Consider the following 19,035-nt stretch of genomic DNA (forward strand, 5'->3'; position numbering starts at 1 on the left):
GAACGTCGAGCCGAATCAACTTGAGCTCAAACAGCTCGATTGGTTTTTCGAGCAAAGCTGGAGCATAAAAAATATAAAACTCAACCGAGCTTGAGCTTCGAGTTCTTTAATCGAACCAAGCTCAAGCCTGACACTATATCGACTTCCTCTACTCAACTCGATGGCACTCCGACCCTGGCTACCGACAACGTCCGCCCAGACCCGGAAACTCTGACACTGGCCCAAAGGTACTATTACCCAACCCAAACAAATCCAATCTACAGCCTTTCAGATAAAGAGAAAGAGAACCCCAAGTTATCTTTTGGGCTTAGCTGGAGCCTAGTGTTTGATTTTTAACCACAGGCACAACAGGGTAAATGCTTGCTAACTAGTAAAAAAACAAATTACTGAAAGAATCTGTGTAATAAAAGCTAGCAATGGAAACCCCCCCCTCCCCTCCCCTCCCCTGCCCCTGAACAAAAAGAATGCGTACACAGACTTGCTTCCTCACCAACTGTTTCTGGAGACCAGACTGATCCATCAGAGTTGTTTTCTATCCGAATTGCACAGAAAGCATCAGCCCAATATTAATTGTGTCGAATCGTACAAACTGTCATGTTGTCTCAAATCTTACCAAGCTTTTTTCACGCTGCCAAATTTTACAAGTGAAATTATATATTTTTTACACCACGTAGTATCGTAATATACACATAATATCATGATTAAAATGACGTGTCAAAAAAGTCGGTAGGTGAAAAACTCTAAATATTTAGTTTAATTTCACACTTACCGCATGTCGTTTAAGTTATTATTGTCCTATGTAAATCTCTTATTTGTACTTGTTTTTACTCAACTCACGTGCACATCTTAACATGTTATCAATATGTTAAGTATTTTATCCTAAATTTCAAAGCATTGTTGCCTAACCATGGAAGTATGAAAACTCTACTAGATTTATATTGTAATCACCTGTATCAAATTTTTTTTTTATCATTCTTTAAGCTCTTTCTCTAGAAAAATATATAGTTTTAAAAAATGGATATATAATTATTTCAAGCGCCAGTAATTTATAAATAAGTATCTTTGACATGTAATTTGCCTTGCAAGAAATATGTATATAACCTACGTTCTTAATTTGCGGTAGTATTTCCTTCGCATTTTGCAATATAGGGAAACTTATAATATGATAGTAATTGATATCATAATAAGCATAGTGAAATCTTCAAAGGACAAAAATTAAGATATTTCGACAAATATTAAAAACACTAAAAGCTTTAAAAAATATATATATATATATATATATCTATCTATCTATCTATGTATAAATAGACCCGAACTCAAAGAACCCTAAAAACTTAATGATAAGACTATAATAACCCTATTTACCAGTTCCTAATTGAAGGGCTTAATGATCAAAGTCGTGCATGCTCATGCAACACGCCATATAAATTAATCTCGACCCACACTGCTCTCTCTTTGCTCGTCAGCAATGAGGCATATAAAATGACGGTAAAACTGGAATCAGATTAAAGTCGTCGGCATAGACTTGAAACTGTTTCGTAACCAATAAAAGGTAAATAAAAACGAGTGTCACGGTTCACGGGTTCGTGTTCATGTAATGTTGTTACAAGCTATAGAAATGGTGTGCGGTAAATCACGTGTCAGCTGACTGTCAGCTTCCGCCGGTTGACCCTTTCGGGGGTCCACTCCTAACAATCTCTCTTAATCCTAGCCTTAAAACGCAAATTAACAGAAAAGATTAACGTGTGTGTGTGTGCGTGTGTATATGTATAGCCAAAGGGAGTAGCCTCTATACTTTGAAAATCTGCCATATTCATGTTTTATTCCATGAGGAGCGTCACCATCAGAAGAACCGAAGATAATCTTAAAAAAATTATGCTTGAAATTTCTATCTTGGGTGCATTGAAATGGGGCAGTGATTTCCTTGGAAAATCATAGCTGGAAATCAACACATTTAGAAACTCCAGAAGTCTTTTTTTATTATTATTTTATAATATATGACGATAGACTTGACTAAAACAAGTCTTTGACAAGGATTAAACACTTGTTCTGCATTGCTACTAGTGATCACCAAACCCTAGATATATGGAAGGTAAGTAAATATAGTGAAAAAACAAAGGCTGATTACATAAGTAAACTCCTGATGATGGCTGCTTGGTCGCTATCGGTGTCTGTGGAAGCTAGTAGCTCGGATAACCGGTCACTGAGGTCGTCCACCTCTCTGTGTAAGCTTCTGATATAGTTGCAAGTCTCCTGTAAGACCTTGGAAGCTGATACCTGGAGAGAATTTAGAGAGAGGATTAAGAAAAACAACATGGGAGTTTAAGAATTATGGTGGGTTTTGTTTTGTTTTTTTTTTTGTTTTTTGGTTTGTTGAGGTTAGATAGCATGAAATGTTTGTTGATACATTTTCTGAGTGTGATGGCTAAACATGATGCATGCTAAAAGGGAACAGATTGAGTCCCACACCTTCAACTTGTTGCTATGCACCACATGAAAATAAATGAGGCTGTGAATATGACTTATCTACAAAAGTGAAACGCAGGCCACACAAAAGAAAGGAAGGAAGGAGAGTAAAGAAATTGAATTCCAAGTAGAAAGAGAGAGAAAGAGAGAGAGAGGATGGGGGGTTTGGAGAGAAATGTAAAAGAAAGACCACTGGTTTGGTACCTTGTCGGAGCGCCTTCCTCGAAGCTCAGGGATAAGCTGTTGCAACTTGGAAACAAGATCGGTGATCTGATCATCTGTGATCCTGGAAACACCTGACTGCCTGGAACGTGATCTTCTGCTTGACATTGTGGCTAAAAACTAGTATATCTTGTCAGAAAACAAAATGAAGGTTTAAGACAGAGAGGGAGAAACAGCTAAAAAAAATGTAATGAAGCACTTGATTAGAGACAAATGGGGTGGTGTTTTGTCAGAGAAAGATACCTAACAAAAATGGAGGTATGGGAATAGAATAACAAACTGCTGAGAGCAAAAGAGAAATGCTAAAAGACACAAGTTATGGACTAGAGGAGATAAGGTAAACCAAGTGAAAAAAAAAAAGAAAGAGAGAGAGAGCAAGAAAGCTAGAGAACTGATGCTGGATAGTGAACAAGAGACAATTGCATGGAAGAAAGCAGTGGGCTATGCTGCTCATTAAATAGGGTTTCTCCTCTAAGTAGTGTGTTTTTTTTTCTTTCTTTTGATACTGTATATGTATGTATGTATGCGCGTGCATGTACAGAGGAGAGAAGAAACAGTAAAAGAGAGGAATCAAAACAAAGTAGAGAGATACGCCATACTGTCCTTCTCTTGTGTGTCCCCGAACTGGGGTTAGCACCCAAGTGGGTTAAGGGCAAATGTGCTCGATAATCACCCAACTCCGCGGGCCTCCCTTCTGTCAGTTTAGCACGCAAGCCCACGTTATCTTACTACTTCCTGTCATTTGAATTATATAACTATAAATATCACTGTATATATATTCATTTTCATTTTCATTTCATACCAAACCAAAAACCCAACACCCTCTCTTTGTTTTCTTTCTTTGTTCATTTTTTTAATTATTTTATCTCTGTTCTCTTCAGCCAATGTGTAACCAGAGAGTGATAGGGAGAGAGAGAGCAAATTGGGAAGGTAGAAGGCAATCGACATTGTTGACCAGTCAGCTTTTTATCTCCTTCTCCCCATGATCTCTTCCATAATTTTGGTCACGACATGGCACGTGTCGTCTCGTAATCTCTGCGTTACACCCTACCCTATTCCTCGGCAACGTTTTTCTTGTATTTCATATTATTTTTATTATATTATATAAGTTTGGTTCTTTCTTAGACAAGAGAAAATAAACAATTCTTGGGGTGGAGCAAGCTTTGGAGGGGGGTTAAAGTATAGTCCTTAAAAGCACATCTTTTTGGGCATTATAGAATATATTATCTCAGTTCAAAAAGTTTCCTAGTTTTTGGATATCTAGGGAATGATCTTACCTCACTTAGATTGAACACTATAAAATAATTATTTCCTCCCTTTTTTATATATTCGTCCCATTTGATTTTCACGGAGATTAGATTTCAGACTATATAATAATTACTCTTTTTTTGTTTTTAAAAATTAACTTTTTTCAACTTTCACTAAAATTAAGGTAAAAATTCTGATTTTGATGTACTTTATATTAAAATTTGAAAATTTTTTAGGGTTCTTTTTAAAAATACTCCTCATAAATATAGTATTTTTTAAAATAGCCTTCTTTATAATTTTAACTATTTTTAGTCAAGAGAAATTAATTTTAGATAAAATTACCCTTAATGAAACTGACTCATATGTTTAGGTCTGCGTTTCAAACCGACTCATATCCTTTGCGCTTTCTTCGCCAGACCATTTATCTCTAGAGTATTTCTTATCAGAAAGAAAAAGCTTTAAGTATTTTTAGCATTTTGAAGTGGTTTTTGATATACGAAGAAAAACCTTTAAGTGTTTTGAGCATTTTAAGTATTTTGAAGTGATTTTTGATATATGAAGAAAACCCTTTGAGCATTATTCGCTAAGTATGCATATTCGTTGATTATATTGTTAAATGGAATATGATGTGTTATTTGAAGTTAACGATTTTGTTAAATAGAATTAAGTAATTTTGGTGGTTTTTAAGCATTACGTAACCGGTTTTTGGGTATTGCGTAATTAGTTTTTAGGTATTGCGTGACTAATTTTAGGTATTGAGTGACTATTTTTTAGGCATTGTGTGACTTAGGTATTGTCTAAAAATCAGTCACGTAATGCTTACAACCTAGTCACACAATACCTAAAAACCAGTCACGTAATACCTAAAAACTAAAAACGCAATAATTAAGTCACATAATGTTTAAAATCAGTCTTACAATACCTAAAATCAGTGACACAATGTCTAAAAGCTAGTAATGCAATACGTAATAACTAATTGATTTGTTTTCTCACAATCATATTTAAGTTGCCAAAGCCATACAGTGTTATAATTTACAAATATGTTTAATCAATTTTAACTTCTTAATTTTAGAGTTTTATGAATATAAACCAATAAACTCAAAAACCTCAAACACATACCTTAATGCCATCACTGCTCTTTGGGATAGTGAGAAAGAGTTAGATAACGAGATAGCCAGTATTTGACAAAAAAGAGAAATCAAGATTTAATTTTGAAATTTTTATCTGAATGGCGGAATAGAGAAAATCGAAACCATTTTAATTTGTTTGAAATTATTTAAAGGGCATTATTGTCAAGTCATGTCAAAAATTAATTAAAAATAGTTAAAATTATAATAAATGATATTTTTGAATTGGGCTTAGGAAAAAGGTTATCTATCACAATTTTCTCAATTTTTTATGATATAGATGTTCAATGCTTTTCGTTATAAAAATAATATCTAAAACTGAAAAAAAACTTCATTCTCAGATATTTTAATTAGAAGAAAAAGATGGATAAATAAAATGACACTGAAAGAATATATAATTTTATTTTACGACAATGAAGTGAATTAGTAGTAAAATAGGAGCTGGGTGTGTTTCCATGTCCGCACGTGATATCATATGTTGCACATTTTTCCGGCTAGATTCCTGCGGGTGGAAAGTTAGATTGGTCAGAGAGTCGTCGGGTAGGCACTTGTTGAGCCATGAAACATGACAAACAACGTTAATTTTGGACCTAATTCAAAGTTGATTCAAAGATAATTAGCAACTTAAGCTCATTTAAAACCTGATTAACAGGCTTTGACAGGGTATCCTTCATGCATGCTGATCTACAGTACCGCAATTTTTTTTAGTCAAAGTTTTGTTGCTGTACTGCTGAGTGATTGAAGGGCTATGCATCTAAAAGCCCCCTCCATCCCATGTGACCTCTAAAATTCATGCATGTTACAAACCATTGAAGGTCGTAAAGGTAAACATAAACACGGCACAGATAAAATGATCTGCAAACTGTTTGGTGTTGGTGAGTAAATCTCAAAAAGATCGATGATCGCCCAAAGTACTTAATTTGCTTGATCAAGAAAAGCTAGTTCTTCCCAATTGTTCTTATGGCCCGGTGGGGGAGTACCACAATTGGAAAGTACTTGCAACACTTTTGAGTTTGGGTCTTTAAATTTACCATCTTTTCTCTGCATGGTGATCGGCATGCCACTAGGCAACCATGGAGGAATGACACCAGCTTTTCCAGACCAAATAGTCTAGGACTGCTTGTTGGTATATATTGAATTCTGATACTAATATAGTTGACAAATTTGATTAATGTCCAATATCATTAATGGCAAGGTTTCTTGAGAACTATAGTTTCAGCTCATTAATTATAGCTATTGAATGTGCAATCAATAAGGTTAAAGAACAAAATCAATGTCTTCATTGTTCATTCTTCTAGAGTGATACATTTGAGGAAGCCTTAAGCAGGTGAAGAGATTAAACCATAGAATTCAATTCTCTTAAATGAAATAATAACCGTTAAGTCAAGTTTGAGCTTTTTTTTTTTTTTTGTTTATCTTAATCCATATTTATTTATAATAGATAATTTTTTTTAAAATAATAACCGTTAAATTAAATTTGAATTATTTTTTATCTTAATTGATATTCATAACATATAGATAGAAACAATATGGAAAAAACAATAAATAACAGAATTAGAGATGTCAAATTATGTACTATAAGTTATTTAAGTTGATGAAAGTTTTATACTCTAATCAAATAAATGATCAATTGCCAAAAAACTGGCTAGACATTTCTTCATATGTTATAAAAATAATTGAAGCCGTCTGCTAAAGAATTCGTCTCTCTGAAAGTTCCAATAACAAGATATATACCTTGTTCAGTTAATGATCTACATTTTAAAATTGGGATGATGAAGTTGTAAAGCATTTTCAGTTGTCAGTAGCAACTAGCAAGATACCAGAACAAGCAATATAACCCACAATTTCTTTCTTCACCACATGATCTCATCTATATTTTAATACCAATTTTCTGCTGACAGAATCATGTGTGTGAAGAAAAACTGCCATTCTTTACAGGATGCTAGTTGATTTTGCACTTTTAAGCTTACCCATATCAACATATATATATATATATATATATATATATATATATATTAAATTCTGATTAATTAGGTAACTTGGTGGTGTCGGGAATTGTCCAAATGACAAGTAGAACCTGCCAGTTAATAATGAATATTATTAATTTATTAGATTCCTGAAAGATCTTTGAAGAAATATATAATCATCCTCAGAGTTTGAGCAAAATATTTAATTTAGTGACCAAGTTGCAATTGAGGATCAGATTTTTCAAGATCTTGAAGAGTTGAGTTCCAATATCTACTATTGAATGCGAAAGCATGTCAACGAGAAGAAACCAAGAATGAGAGCTGGAAATTGTACGATCCATCTACCTCACTGATCTCTGTCTCTCTCTCTCAGGTTCATTACAAGATTTTTAAATATAGAAATTCGAATTAATTTATGGTTTTCTCTAATACTTGTTCAAATTATATATATATATATATATATATATAGAGAGAGAGAGAGAGATAGAGAGAGAGAGAGAGAGAGAGAGGTATTCATTCTTGTATGGAATTTGAAGATATTTTACTTGCCCTTTGCACATGTTACACGTAATCTCTTTTGAAATGGAGGACCAGCAATGACCTAATTTTCCTATAGGGGAGGATCACAACAAAAGCATGCAATTTGCATTGATTTTCGATCTTTTTAGTAATTGAAAATTAATTTGTCGTATGAAAAATCTTCCATCATGATCCATTTTTCAAAACATTCATCAATTATATAAAATACCCGAAATTGTTAAAGAGGAAAAAGTGGAAAGTCTATTTTTAAAAATATTATCTTACGTTCTTAAATTTCGAAAAACATTTTCATGCTTTCCAAACAGAACATAATACATTGTTAGATTCAGTTAAAAAATACTCGGGGAAAACAAAACAGCTGAAGAAAGAAAAATGGACGGTTATATTTATAAGATAATAAAGTTTTCTCGTGGCCAAATTATTTTGAGTCTAACCCTTTGCATAGTCCCAAGAGGCATACCAAAAAAACAGACAAGTAGGTTTTATCTTATTCTTTGTTCTCCGAACATGTTTTTCTTGTTGAAATAGCTGCTTTGTCCAAGTGACGGTCCCCCCAGAGAGCTACTGCTCAAAATTTGATAAAAATTGGTAGAATGTTCTAACTATTTGCTTTGGTCAGGTTTCCTTTGAGAAGAAACCAAACATTGAAACATATATAGAAGTATATATACACACCTTCTACCATTGATTTGCCTAGCAGTTCCTACTTCCCACCAACCCTTTTTTTTCTCTCTAAACCATAAAAACTTTTATTAAAATATCAAAATCGGTACGAGAGTTAAAGTATCAGAACGTAAGTCTCGATATCTAAATCTTTTACGAATTCAATTATATAAAAATAAAAGTATTATACGCAATGCTTATATAGAATTGAATTTTTTTTATTAAAAGAAATTCAAATCTAATTTTTTAAGTATATTTTTTTCGTATTTCGATTTTAAAACTCCCTAGAAACCCGACAATATTAGCAAAAGAATATTTATTCACGTCAAGGCGAGGACTTGACGGTAAACGGCAGCTGTCTAGACTCAATTCTTTCAACCCTTTTAGGTAAAGAGATCTTGCTGTCAGTACCTGGAACTTGGAAAAACCTTAAACTCTTTTACCATGGCGTCCACGCCAAGGAGAAACCATGACAGTTTTAGACCATGTTCGAGAGATCAAAGCAAAAGGGTTTTCAGGAGCATGACAAAAGTAAAACTTTGGGTATATGCTTTGGTTCATGGATGGCCGCAAGCAGCAATAATGGCGGAGCCAGCCATGTGACAAATTTATGTTGGCCCGATGCTGTCAATGAGTAGCGTGGCAAGCCACGAGACTGGCCATTTGCAGCCCAAACGGCTGACCAATTGATGTAGTTCAAACCCCAGACAAGCAGCCTCTGTTCCTCTTTTAAATCTTTGTATTTCCTAGTCCTCATGCATTGCCAGCCACCACAAAAACTTTGCCCTTCAACTGCTGGTGAAATAGTTCTAATTCTCTCCTTCTTTCTCTAAACTTTGCATATAGAAAAAAAACCCTTACATCAACATAACGTCAGGCTAATTGAGTCATTGTATAAGATCTACTTCGATATAAATAATTGAAAATGTAAAAGTGATATGTAGATGATAATTTGAAAATAAAATATAATATTAACTTATAACATCTAATTTTGAATACAAGATAATTTCGAAATAATGAAATTAAACAAAACAAATAATAAATAAAAATTGAGTATAACTTCCTTTCTTTCCTAGTTCTATAGGTTTCTTTTTTCTTCTTTATTTTGTTTTTCCATGGCTTTGAAGCTATGATCAGCCAACATTACAATAGCCCATGATGTATTTGGACCGATATGGGTAACCAGACATTAAAATGTGAATGTTTTGGCTTTCATATTTCATGTGACTGTTAGCTTTGTTGTCTGAAGATAGTCAATCCCCTTGAAAATTGACCTAAGAAGGAACCAGCCCGAACAGCCAAAGAGAAAAGACTATGTGGTCCGAAATTGATCTTTCGGAAATCAAACCCTTGTGCCACTGTCTTTACCATTCACCCATGTGGGATGTTCCCCTCTGCCGTGTTTGAGACATCTTGAAGCCTTAAAGTGATGCATCCCAAGACTGCAGCTGCCCGAAAGTCGGCAAGGCTGCCTTCATATGGGACTCACCATCACATTCTAGACCTCCCCCCCTTCCATCTCTTGATGTCAAATTTTGAGGGAAATTGTCATTTTCATACTATGTGCTCTATTTACACTTACACGGATTCTATATTTTTTAAAACATTTCACTGTTCATATGGATATGACATTTTAATTTTTAAAAACAATGTAAAAAATTATAAAATACTTAACAAACCCGTGCCTGAACACCCTAACCCCGAGCACATGTAACATATAATCTAAGACAAAGACAACAAACTGAACCTGTTCATGATGGCAAATGAGAAATGCTGTGTGCTTTAGCAACTCTTTTCGGGTGTTTTTTTTACGGCATTTTTGCTTCGGCTGGTAACAATGTTGATGAAGCTTTCAAAACCTGATGAAGGATGAATAATGGGGACTGCATGTTCTAGGCAGAAAAATGGGGACGAGAGGATCCAAATGTGTCAATGAAGTGAAAAAAGTTAGTTTGGGTTTCTCAGAAAACAGCAGGAGGCAGCACATGTAATGTTTTCTCTATGAACATTTCGAGATTGTTGTGCTGATGGAAATGTGGCACAAGTGAAAGTGCAGAGAGACAACAGAAACGGTTAATACACGGAGAGTCACAGTCGCTGTCTCAAAATTATAGCTTCCTCAATCATACATGTGATTATGAAATGATCCCCATATTGCTGTAGGGCCATAGACATATCAAAAGTCAATGTTTGATCTTGACAAGGTGAATTCAATCACTCAAAACTGTTCTTCCTCCCTTTCATCTTCTTCTGTTCTTTGCCTCTGATTGCATTACCATATCTTATCCGCTCGGATGTTGGTATAACAGTAAAAGAATTCAATGAGAAGTTACCATGAAACAACTATGGTAATGAACCTTGCTCTTTGTCTGGAATGAAGAGGGATTTCTGCCCTCAGTAAGTAGAAAATAGAGCAATATACAACTTGGTTTTGCAACAAAATTGGGTTTCAATCTTTTCTGCAATAACAAATGACAACCATTCTCAAGAGACTGCCTGCAAATGCTTTGCCAGTGGAAATTACTCACTCTCAGAACCATTTTATTCAAGGAAGAGATATGAACCTGATTTACAAATTTTGAAATTTCCCCAGATACCAATCAGTTGGTTTCATTAATCCGGGCTAATACAATGAACACCACTCCCTTAGTTTCATAGGGTTATTATTAGGACCAGAAAGTGACAGAACTTCACTAGGTCAACAACCATCATTATCACAAAAGCCAATCCTCGGCACAAGAAGAAACTAAAAACAGATTAAGGTCAAGAGACACTTTCTTTCTTTCTTTTACCATCCTTTGTTTGGAACGGCTAGGTACAGAGTATAGAACGCATGTTGGTCACTGTTTTTCTACCAGAATTCGACATCTGCAATGCTGTCTCTGACTTTGTACAAGACCAAGAACGTCTTTGCAACCTATGTGAATCATAGCCTTCGGCCTTGCTGATCCAGCTGTTGCTTAGAAATTCAAGGGAAGCATTTCATTCGCTGCAATGGCACAGGATTAGTCCAAGCTTGCCAAGAGAATATCAACTGGTATCAATTTTAATTACATGTTACTCGGGGCTTAAAATCACCTGTCTTTCAATTTCAACAGCAGATGCAGCAAGCCTTCGCTTCAAGATACCCCTCTCTTTTTCGCAGCTCTCCATCTCAGTATCTAAAATCAAAGAGTAACAGCAAAATTTACAATGTGTGGATGACAAAATTTCATTTTTATTAGTTTCCCCGTTTTCATGTAAAAATCAAGTAGAAAGAACATTATGAATAGGCTATGTTAAATTGTACGAACATTGTGCATTGGCATGTGGTATTGTTGTCAATTAGTTATAAGTAAAAACTTAAATCTTCCTGCTCTCCAAGCAGACACACCCGATGCTATTAATTTTCATAGATTTTTAGACAGGCCACAATGTCTGACAAGGAGAACGAGCCCTTGTGCAAAGCTAAGGTTACTCCATTGTGACCTAGAAATCACAGGCTCAAGTGGTGGAACAGCCGGTCTACAAGTGACATAATACTGAGTAGATCCAGAAATCCCAGATCAAAAATGCGGAAGCCACATGCAGTATGCTGCCCCTTTGATGTTGCAACCCTTTATTATCAGGTGAGGCTCATAAAATTTTGCATTCAAGAAGGTTACTCCCCCTCTTTCCCCCTCTTTTAAAAGCATGTATATACTCACACACGATACTGCTCTTATATGCCCACTAGCTTCTAGCTGAATAAATGAGCTGAAAGGTATCCAAAATGACAGAATAACAACAGTATATACCAATGATTCAAATAGCAATTAGGTTGTCATCTCCATATAGTAATACTACATGTTATTAGACCATTTGAGTCATATACAATAAATTGTTCAGTTTTTCTTTTGGCCAGTAATTAACTGTTCAGTTGAGGAACAAATAAAATGACAAAGAGAAGACCTCATGCCAAGCAAGCATATGAATTGTGTTTAAGTTGATCTCACACTTCTAGGCTAAGAATTATCATCATAAAAAACCAGCAAGTTGATTCCCTTGATCCATGAATTAAAGTTTACTTCTAGAAACCACTTATTCAAGTTCCAAAATAAAAGTTTCATGACAGATGCACTGAATCAACCAGTTTAAGCAATTTCATGTGTTAGGATTCTTCTAGCAGCAGCACAGTGAACCTAGTTACTAGAATGATTCTCCCAGGCATAGCTTCTCAGATCCTAAGGACTACTACTTTGAAAACAAGATATGGAATTAATATTAAAATGCATCATGCAATAGCTATAAATCTTTAAACAGAATAAAAGTTTTTGTAAGAAGGTGAAAATGAAAACTATTCTGAACGAGTCTGTGTGTCTTTGAATTCCATTTGGATTGAGGTCTAAAACCCATCATTACACTATCCAATTATACCATGCCAATACGTAGCCCTTGTTCGAGGAATTTTTAGATTGGAAAGTGAAAACTCCATTACACCAGATTGTCATCAATCTAACCATCATCCTCTATCGAAACCATTTTGATGTCATCAAGAATTTATCTCTCTAGTCATCACAGATCACCCAAAATTTTGACCTTGTGATCCCAAAAAGTTTTCTTAATAGAACAACAACATGTTCTATTTCTTCCATTTACTTGTTATACTTCTCTCCATTTCTTTGGAAACCAATCTCAAATATTAGCAACCAAATATGGGTTTTCCAGAAGTAGGATGTGATTGATTTTTCTTTAGGTGATAAAAGGGTCAGTGGGTTGTTCCAAGATCCCATAATGGTTTATCTTATGATACTAGGATATGTTTTCATAATCTGAAGATTTTCGGTTCTTTTCCTGGTGGAGGGGTAGTACAATTGAATGGTGTATATGCAACCTTCCATACCTCATCCAAATATATACTGGGGAAAAAAAAAAGGGACTGAGCTCAGTAATTTTTTAGTATATTAAGTGCTCGTGACATCAAGAAAACCCAAAACAAGGAAAAACTACATGCAGTCATAATGCATTCTTTTTACCTAATATTTTGTTGATGCTGCATAACAAAATTACTAATTTCACATCTTGGGAGAACTACCAGATGACAATATCATATCACCTGCTTGACAATATCCACGCAAGCATTTTCAAAGGCAATATAGTGATTAAATTCTTGTCTCTTGAAAAGTTTATGTAACTGTAAAGAACACATGCAAGAAAATGTTGAATTAATGACTAAAAATATGAATGCATCCTTGTCCATCCTTGACATCAATATAGAAAATGCAGGGTTCTAGAACAAGAAAGCCATAAGAGGCTGCCTAACTCTCACCATAATAGTAGGATGACAGAATCGTGATGCGCTCTTTAGGCTGGGAGAAGATAAATAGACAAAAATTAGTATTCACAGCATAGAAAGAAGTGACATGGATTAAAATCAGTCATAAACTGAAATAACCATTACATTTATCCAAAATTGCTATATCAGACTAATTAGTTAGAGGCTTAGAGCAAGGGGTAAATTTTGTAGATATAACTTACAGGCATAGTTACAAAAGAATAATAAAGACAGAGATACCAGGAGAGGACAGCTTTCTGTCCTACATTCAGCTTTTTGGGTGTTAAATAAGAAGATTATAAGATTCATAACAGACCACTTAAATAGATACATCAAGATCTTACATCACATGGTGAAAGTCATATGATTACAAGAGGAACTTGCATGACTCACAGACTCAGTGTCTCCCCTCTTGGTCTTTCTTTTTCATTTTCCCTCTTTATACAGGTAAGTAGATTATTTAGTAAAACAAAAAAAAAATAAAAAAGGGCAAGTCCCTCTTTGCAAAAACGAATGAAATGGTGCCATAAAGCTATAACAAAAAACATCTAACTGTCAAGGAAGCTGAACATAAAATATGATGTTAAAGGTTGTTAGAGATGCCTCCAACTTGACAATCATTATCAAATGTAAAAAAAAAAAAAATCCTAAATTTTCTTTGCATTACAAAGAAAAACAGAAGTATCAGATGTATACCATTACAAAGATTCCCTCACGACGAGTAGGAAGTTCCTCAAGCTTTCTCAAAGTCTCATCACCTTTAGTGACTTTACCAAAAATTGTATACTGAAAAGATAAACAGAAGCAGTTAAGTATGCCATCTTGTCGTATAATCATTTGCAATGATGCTCAGCATGTGTGACTAGAATACCTGCCGATCAAGATGAGGGGCATCTCCAAGAAGCATTGAAAATGAGGATTGTGCACTGTCTGGATCAGAATACCTACACCAAAGCAAAACATGTTGCCACATTACTACATCAAAAGTTTATAGAAACAGAGAAAGTTCAGAAAGATTATGGCTAGAAAAGTTCAATATAAGTAGCAAGTTAGTCTACTGTCCTAACACATGGTTCAGGAGTTCCATGTGAAATATGAAAAGAGTAACGATTACACAAACAACTCCTCCAACATGGTCATAATTCAGGGTGGAAATCCTGAACAGATATCTAACCATCATTATTTTCTGTTAATGTAAAAGCTGGTCACTTTATACCCCATGAAATATTTTACAATCATAAGTTAATCAACATGACCCCTGAGATCATGCCAAGTCTCATTCATAAAATGTGGTGCTTATTAGGATATCATATGAGATCATTTTACCAAAGGGAGCAACCAATCAGTGCACAATTTCAGAGGCATTAGTTCTAAAAGAAATCAATGAATCAATCTCATAGCTTAGCATAGAGCTTGAAAGAAAATTCACACGTATACTCAAGCTCATTAAGACTACTAAATATCTCTGATACTTTGAGCAGTATATACAAGACTCAGATACATTTCTAGATGCTTAATCATTTACAGCTCAATCCCTTTCATATTGCAACAATAATTAATACCATCAAACCGAGAAATCCTATGCAACAAATTTGGTGTAAGTATTAAATTAAACACGAACTCACAAAAAAATAAAGTGTTTTTACCTCCCCATAGAAAGAATACCTCTCACATGCTTTACATTACTAAATTCACCAACAATAGTCTTTTCAGCCTCCCTTCTTTGCTCCTCATTCATGGGAGCTGATCTTCCACCTGCAACATCTGCCACTTGGGCAACAAAGCCCCTATCCACCTGCAACAAGTTTAAAATAATAATAATTCTTACCCACATCACAAAATCGCACGAATCAACTAACTTAGCAACCAAGATCCTTTTTTTTTTTCCCAGTTCTACCACGTACCCTGAAGAAGTGATTGGTGTTATAGCAACCAAGACGAACAAGCTTAAAAATGTGATCAACAGTTTTGGGTGCAACACTTGGAAAGAATCCAAATTCAATGTCTCCATAATTTGTCTGCATTACAACAAGCAATGCTTTAGAAAACTTCAAACAAACTCATAAGAGTTAGAAACCTTTTCACTACTACCATTAACAACCAAAAAAAAAAACCCCATTTTTTTCCATAATTCACAACATAACATATATGAAACAAGTCAAGTAATGAAAAAGACAAAAACCCATTTTGACCCAAGTCCCAGAAACCAAAAAGAGCAAATTGAATGGTATCAATTACTACAAAAAGAAAGAACCTGGAAAACAACACGAGCAGAACTAAGCTGGGGTTCTTCAGACAAAGCACCAACTTTAGTAAGCACAAACACTAAGCACACCCAACAAATGATCTTCATCTGTTCTTCCCCCTTTTTGGCACCCGATCTAAACTTGGGTTTTGTCAACTCCCAAACTCTCCTACTTCTGCCGTTTTTGCAACTACGCAAAATACATTTTCCTTCTAATGAAGAAAAAATAAATAAAGTTTCCATTTTTATTCAATTGGGCCGGGTCTCGGGCTGACTGAATATAGCCCAATATGCTTGTGCAGATAAAATCCAATATGGGCTTACAATTAGGCCCAATTAGTACATTTTTCAATGAAAATGAACTTTTTTAAATAAAATTAAATATAAATATAACAATCGGGTACGGAAGATATTTAATTTTATTTGTATAAATGTTTTTGAAATAAATGAATTAAATTGAGATGATCAGTGAGTCAAATAACTTCCCCCTCTCTCATTAAAACAGCAAAAGCCACGGTCGCCGGAAACTGTCAGCCTCTTGCTAGAACAAGGGGCCCCCGGCTCTAGCTCCACCAATTCACCCATGGTTCAGTCTTTTCATCAAAAGCCCTTCTCATGTTTAATGGGCCCAATCATGGGCCCTCCTAATTAATTTATAGTTTCCCTCATGAGTTTTTTATTACTTCTTTCAAGTTTTGACAGGACAATCTTCAATTCTTCACCCTAACAATGGTGAATGATTCCCATAATTTGATTCAATAGTACATGTATGTAATTTTTAATTATCCGAAGAACATTATTCAAAATCTCTTTTCTTTTAAATCAAAAACCAATTCAATAATGATTGTGACGTTGTCAAAACCTTAAAGACTATATTTATTGTCAACAATATTAAAATCATGCTATCGACATTTATGAGTAACTTGAAATTTTGATCAAATTTATGCCAATAAAGTGTATGTCCAAAACCTACTTTCTCTTAAATCAAAAATCAATTCAATAATGATTGTGATGCTGTCAAAACTTTAAAGATCATGTTTATGTTCAACAACATTAAAATCGTGTTATCAACATATACGAATAACTTAAAATTTTGATCAAATTTATGTCGATGAAGTGTTTGTCAAAAACCAATACCCTTTTTTTTTTTTAGTGAATTTTACAAGAAGTGCTTAGAAAGTATGTTTGAAGTCATGTAAAGAAATGATTATCATAACATTAATGTTTCTAAGGTATAATGTTTTACTAACTTACTGGTTTGAACTTTGGAAGGTTATAGTACTTTATAACACAACACCCCTCATGGCCCCAAGGGTTTGAGTACCATTTTGGGATTATATTGATCATTAACTCTAAGCATCTTTCTTGACTAATAACAATTCACAGTAATATAATTTAGACTTTATCTAACTATTATTATCTCTTTAATAGAGAGTTTTCGATTTTTTTTTTCAATAAACATAATTTGTCCGAATAAAACTCAAAGTTAACCTAATGATCGTTCTCTCTTCTATAAAAAAGCAAGATGCAAAGTTCATTATATCCATTTATATTTAAATTTGCATAAGGTTATCTCAAACGGTTTGATTATTCCGTATTTAGATTTATTAAGCTATTTTAGATTAAGGGTGACCTGTTCGTAATTGTAAAAGGGGAGAGGGGAAAACAACCTAGCTCTTTTAAGTTATGGGACACACACCACCCACTGGCCAATCACACATGATTGAGCAAAGGAAAATACAGAGTTCCTCAACATAGTTACAAAAGTTGGATATGATCAGTTGCCCTATACATGTTATATCAAGCTTGCACTTTCTAATTAAATTTTTATTTATTAAGATTATTATGGCTGAGATTCTAACAATAAAAAGAAACAGCTGGACAGACTTCCACGACGACACATTGCTTCTCAAAGAAGATTAGAAGAAGATTTCTTTCAGAGACGACAAAGCGACGGGTGCAAATGGAAAGCAAGCTTTTGGGGGGAGGGAGTGAATCCCATTTTTGTGACGGGAAATGGCAGCATTGATTCCGTTCCATTGCAACAGATCCAACCCTGTAATGAACCATGCATGCCCCCATTTCCATGTCAGCCAAATCTGAGTTTGCGTTCTCTCCTCACAGAACCTGATTCCAATGGGGGGAAGCCTTGGTCCCCCGGACAAAATTATATACGTCTAATGCCGTAGTTTCATGAATCTTGTTAGCGTAGAGGGATTGATTCGATCGGTTAATTCATCTCGACCCATAAAAAGTTTTCAGTTCAAATACCGGTCCATAGAGAAAAAAACGACACATTTACGTCTTAATTTGAAAATTGAAACTATTTATTTATTTTGAATTTTAATAATTAAAAATATATACATATAATAAAAGAGAGGGCATTAATTCAATTGGTTAATTCGTTCAATCTGATAATAAAAAGTTTATTTATTCAAGTACAGGAACTGTTTATTGACGTTGCTTAAAATATTAAATATTTGATGAAACGAGCGAAAAAAACCTATGCATTTACGTCTTAATCCGAGAATGGAAACAATTCCTATACTAGACCATGGACATGGCTATAGCAATAGGAAACCCTAGGGAGGGTTGTAGCGTAGCCTGATATTGTATTTGCACAATCTTTTTTTATTTATTGTTGGGCTATCAACATCCAAAGTCAAAATGTGTTTGCAATACTATTTACATTAATTGCATCTCTATCACTTCTTTTCTAGAAGGGAGAAAAACATGGACGCACCCATAAAAGAAAAGAAAACAAAGTATTCAACTCTCCACAGGGACTAAGAGGGGTAGGGCGGGAGGGAGGGGAGCGGCACACTGATTTGGAAAAGGTTTCATCACCAAAAGAAGAGCTGCTGCTGATGACAAACACAATTCAATGACCCTTGTATCTATCTAATCAGCCGACCTCAACTCCATCTTTTCCATTTCTTTCAAAATCTTTGTGGTTGTTGATTTAATTTGCGTGAACACTAATCACCCACATTAATGAATCTAATTATGATTTCGGCGCAAGGTTTATTATATAATTATTTTGTAAATTTTCAGACATAATTACTCATTTACATGCAACTTTTTAAAGCTTTTCGTGTGTTAAATAATTAATTTTATCTTAACTTTGAATCAAATAAATTTTATTCATATGTGTCTCATGATCTCGTGTACTTGAAGTTATTAATAAAAAAATATATTTTTCAAATTTATATTTGATACGATTTATATAATATCATGAGGATTTTTTGTCATGATTGCTCTTAC

The 19,035-nt window shown here is 34.4% G+C and overlaps 2 protein-coding genes across 2 annotated transcripts; both read right to left on the reverse strand.

Annotated features, from left to right (window-relative positions):
- Positions 1-1,795: 1,795 nt before the first annotated feature.
- On the reverse strand, positions 1,796-3,295 carry KDR (basic helix-loop-helix (bHLH) DNA-binding superfamily protein). The gene is made up of 2 exons (XM_018114667.2): positions 2,671-3,295; positions 1,796-2,277 (listed from the first exon to the last, which is right to left on the reverse strand). Exons 1-2 carry the CDS (start codon positions 2,794-2,796, stop codon positions 2,125-2,127), a joined length of 279 nt encoding a protein of 92 aa, XP_017970156.1. The 5' UTR covers positions 2,797-3,295; the 3' UTR covers positions 1,796-2,124.
- Positions 3,296-10,739: 7,444 nt separating this feature from the next.
- On the reverse strand, positions 10,740-15,973 carry LOC18610425 (Cyclophilin-like peptidyl-prolyl cis-trans isomerase family protein). Its single transcript, XM_007046065.3, has 8 exons — positions 15,781-15,973; positions 15,431-15,544; positions 15,173-15,321; positions 14,398-14,470; positions 14,223-14,312; positions 13,521-13,560; positions 11,312-11,394; positions 10,740-11,222 (listed from the first exon to the last, which is right to left on the reverse strand). The coding sequence occupies exons 1-8, from the start codon at positions 15,877-15,879 to the stop codon at positions 11,202-11,204; spliced, it is 669 nt and encodes a 222-aa protein (XP_007046127.3). The 5' UTR covers positions 15,880-15,973; the 3' UTR covers positions 10,740-11,201.
- Positions 15,974-19,035: the final 3,062 nt, after the last annotated feature.

Source organism: Theobroma cacao, chromosome 2, assembly GCF_053813885.1.
Source record: "Theobroma cacao isolate CCN51 chromosome 2, ASM5381388v1, whole genome shotgun sequence".
NCBI classification, from domain to species: Eukaryota; Viridiplantae; Streptophyta; class Magnoliopsida; order Malvales; family Malvaceae; genus Theobroma; species Theobroma cacao.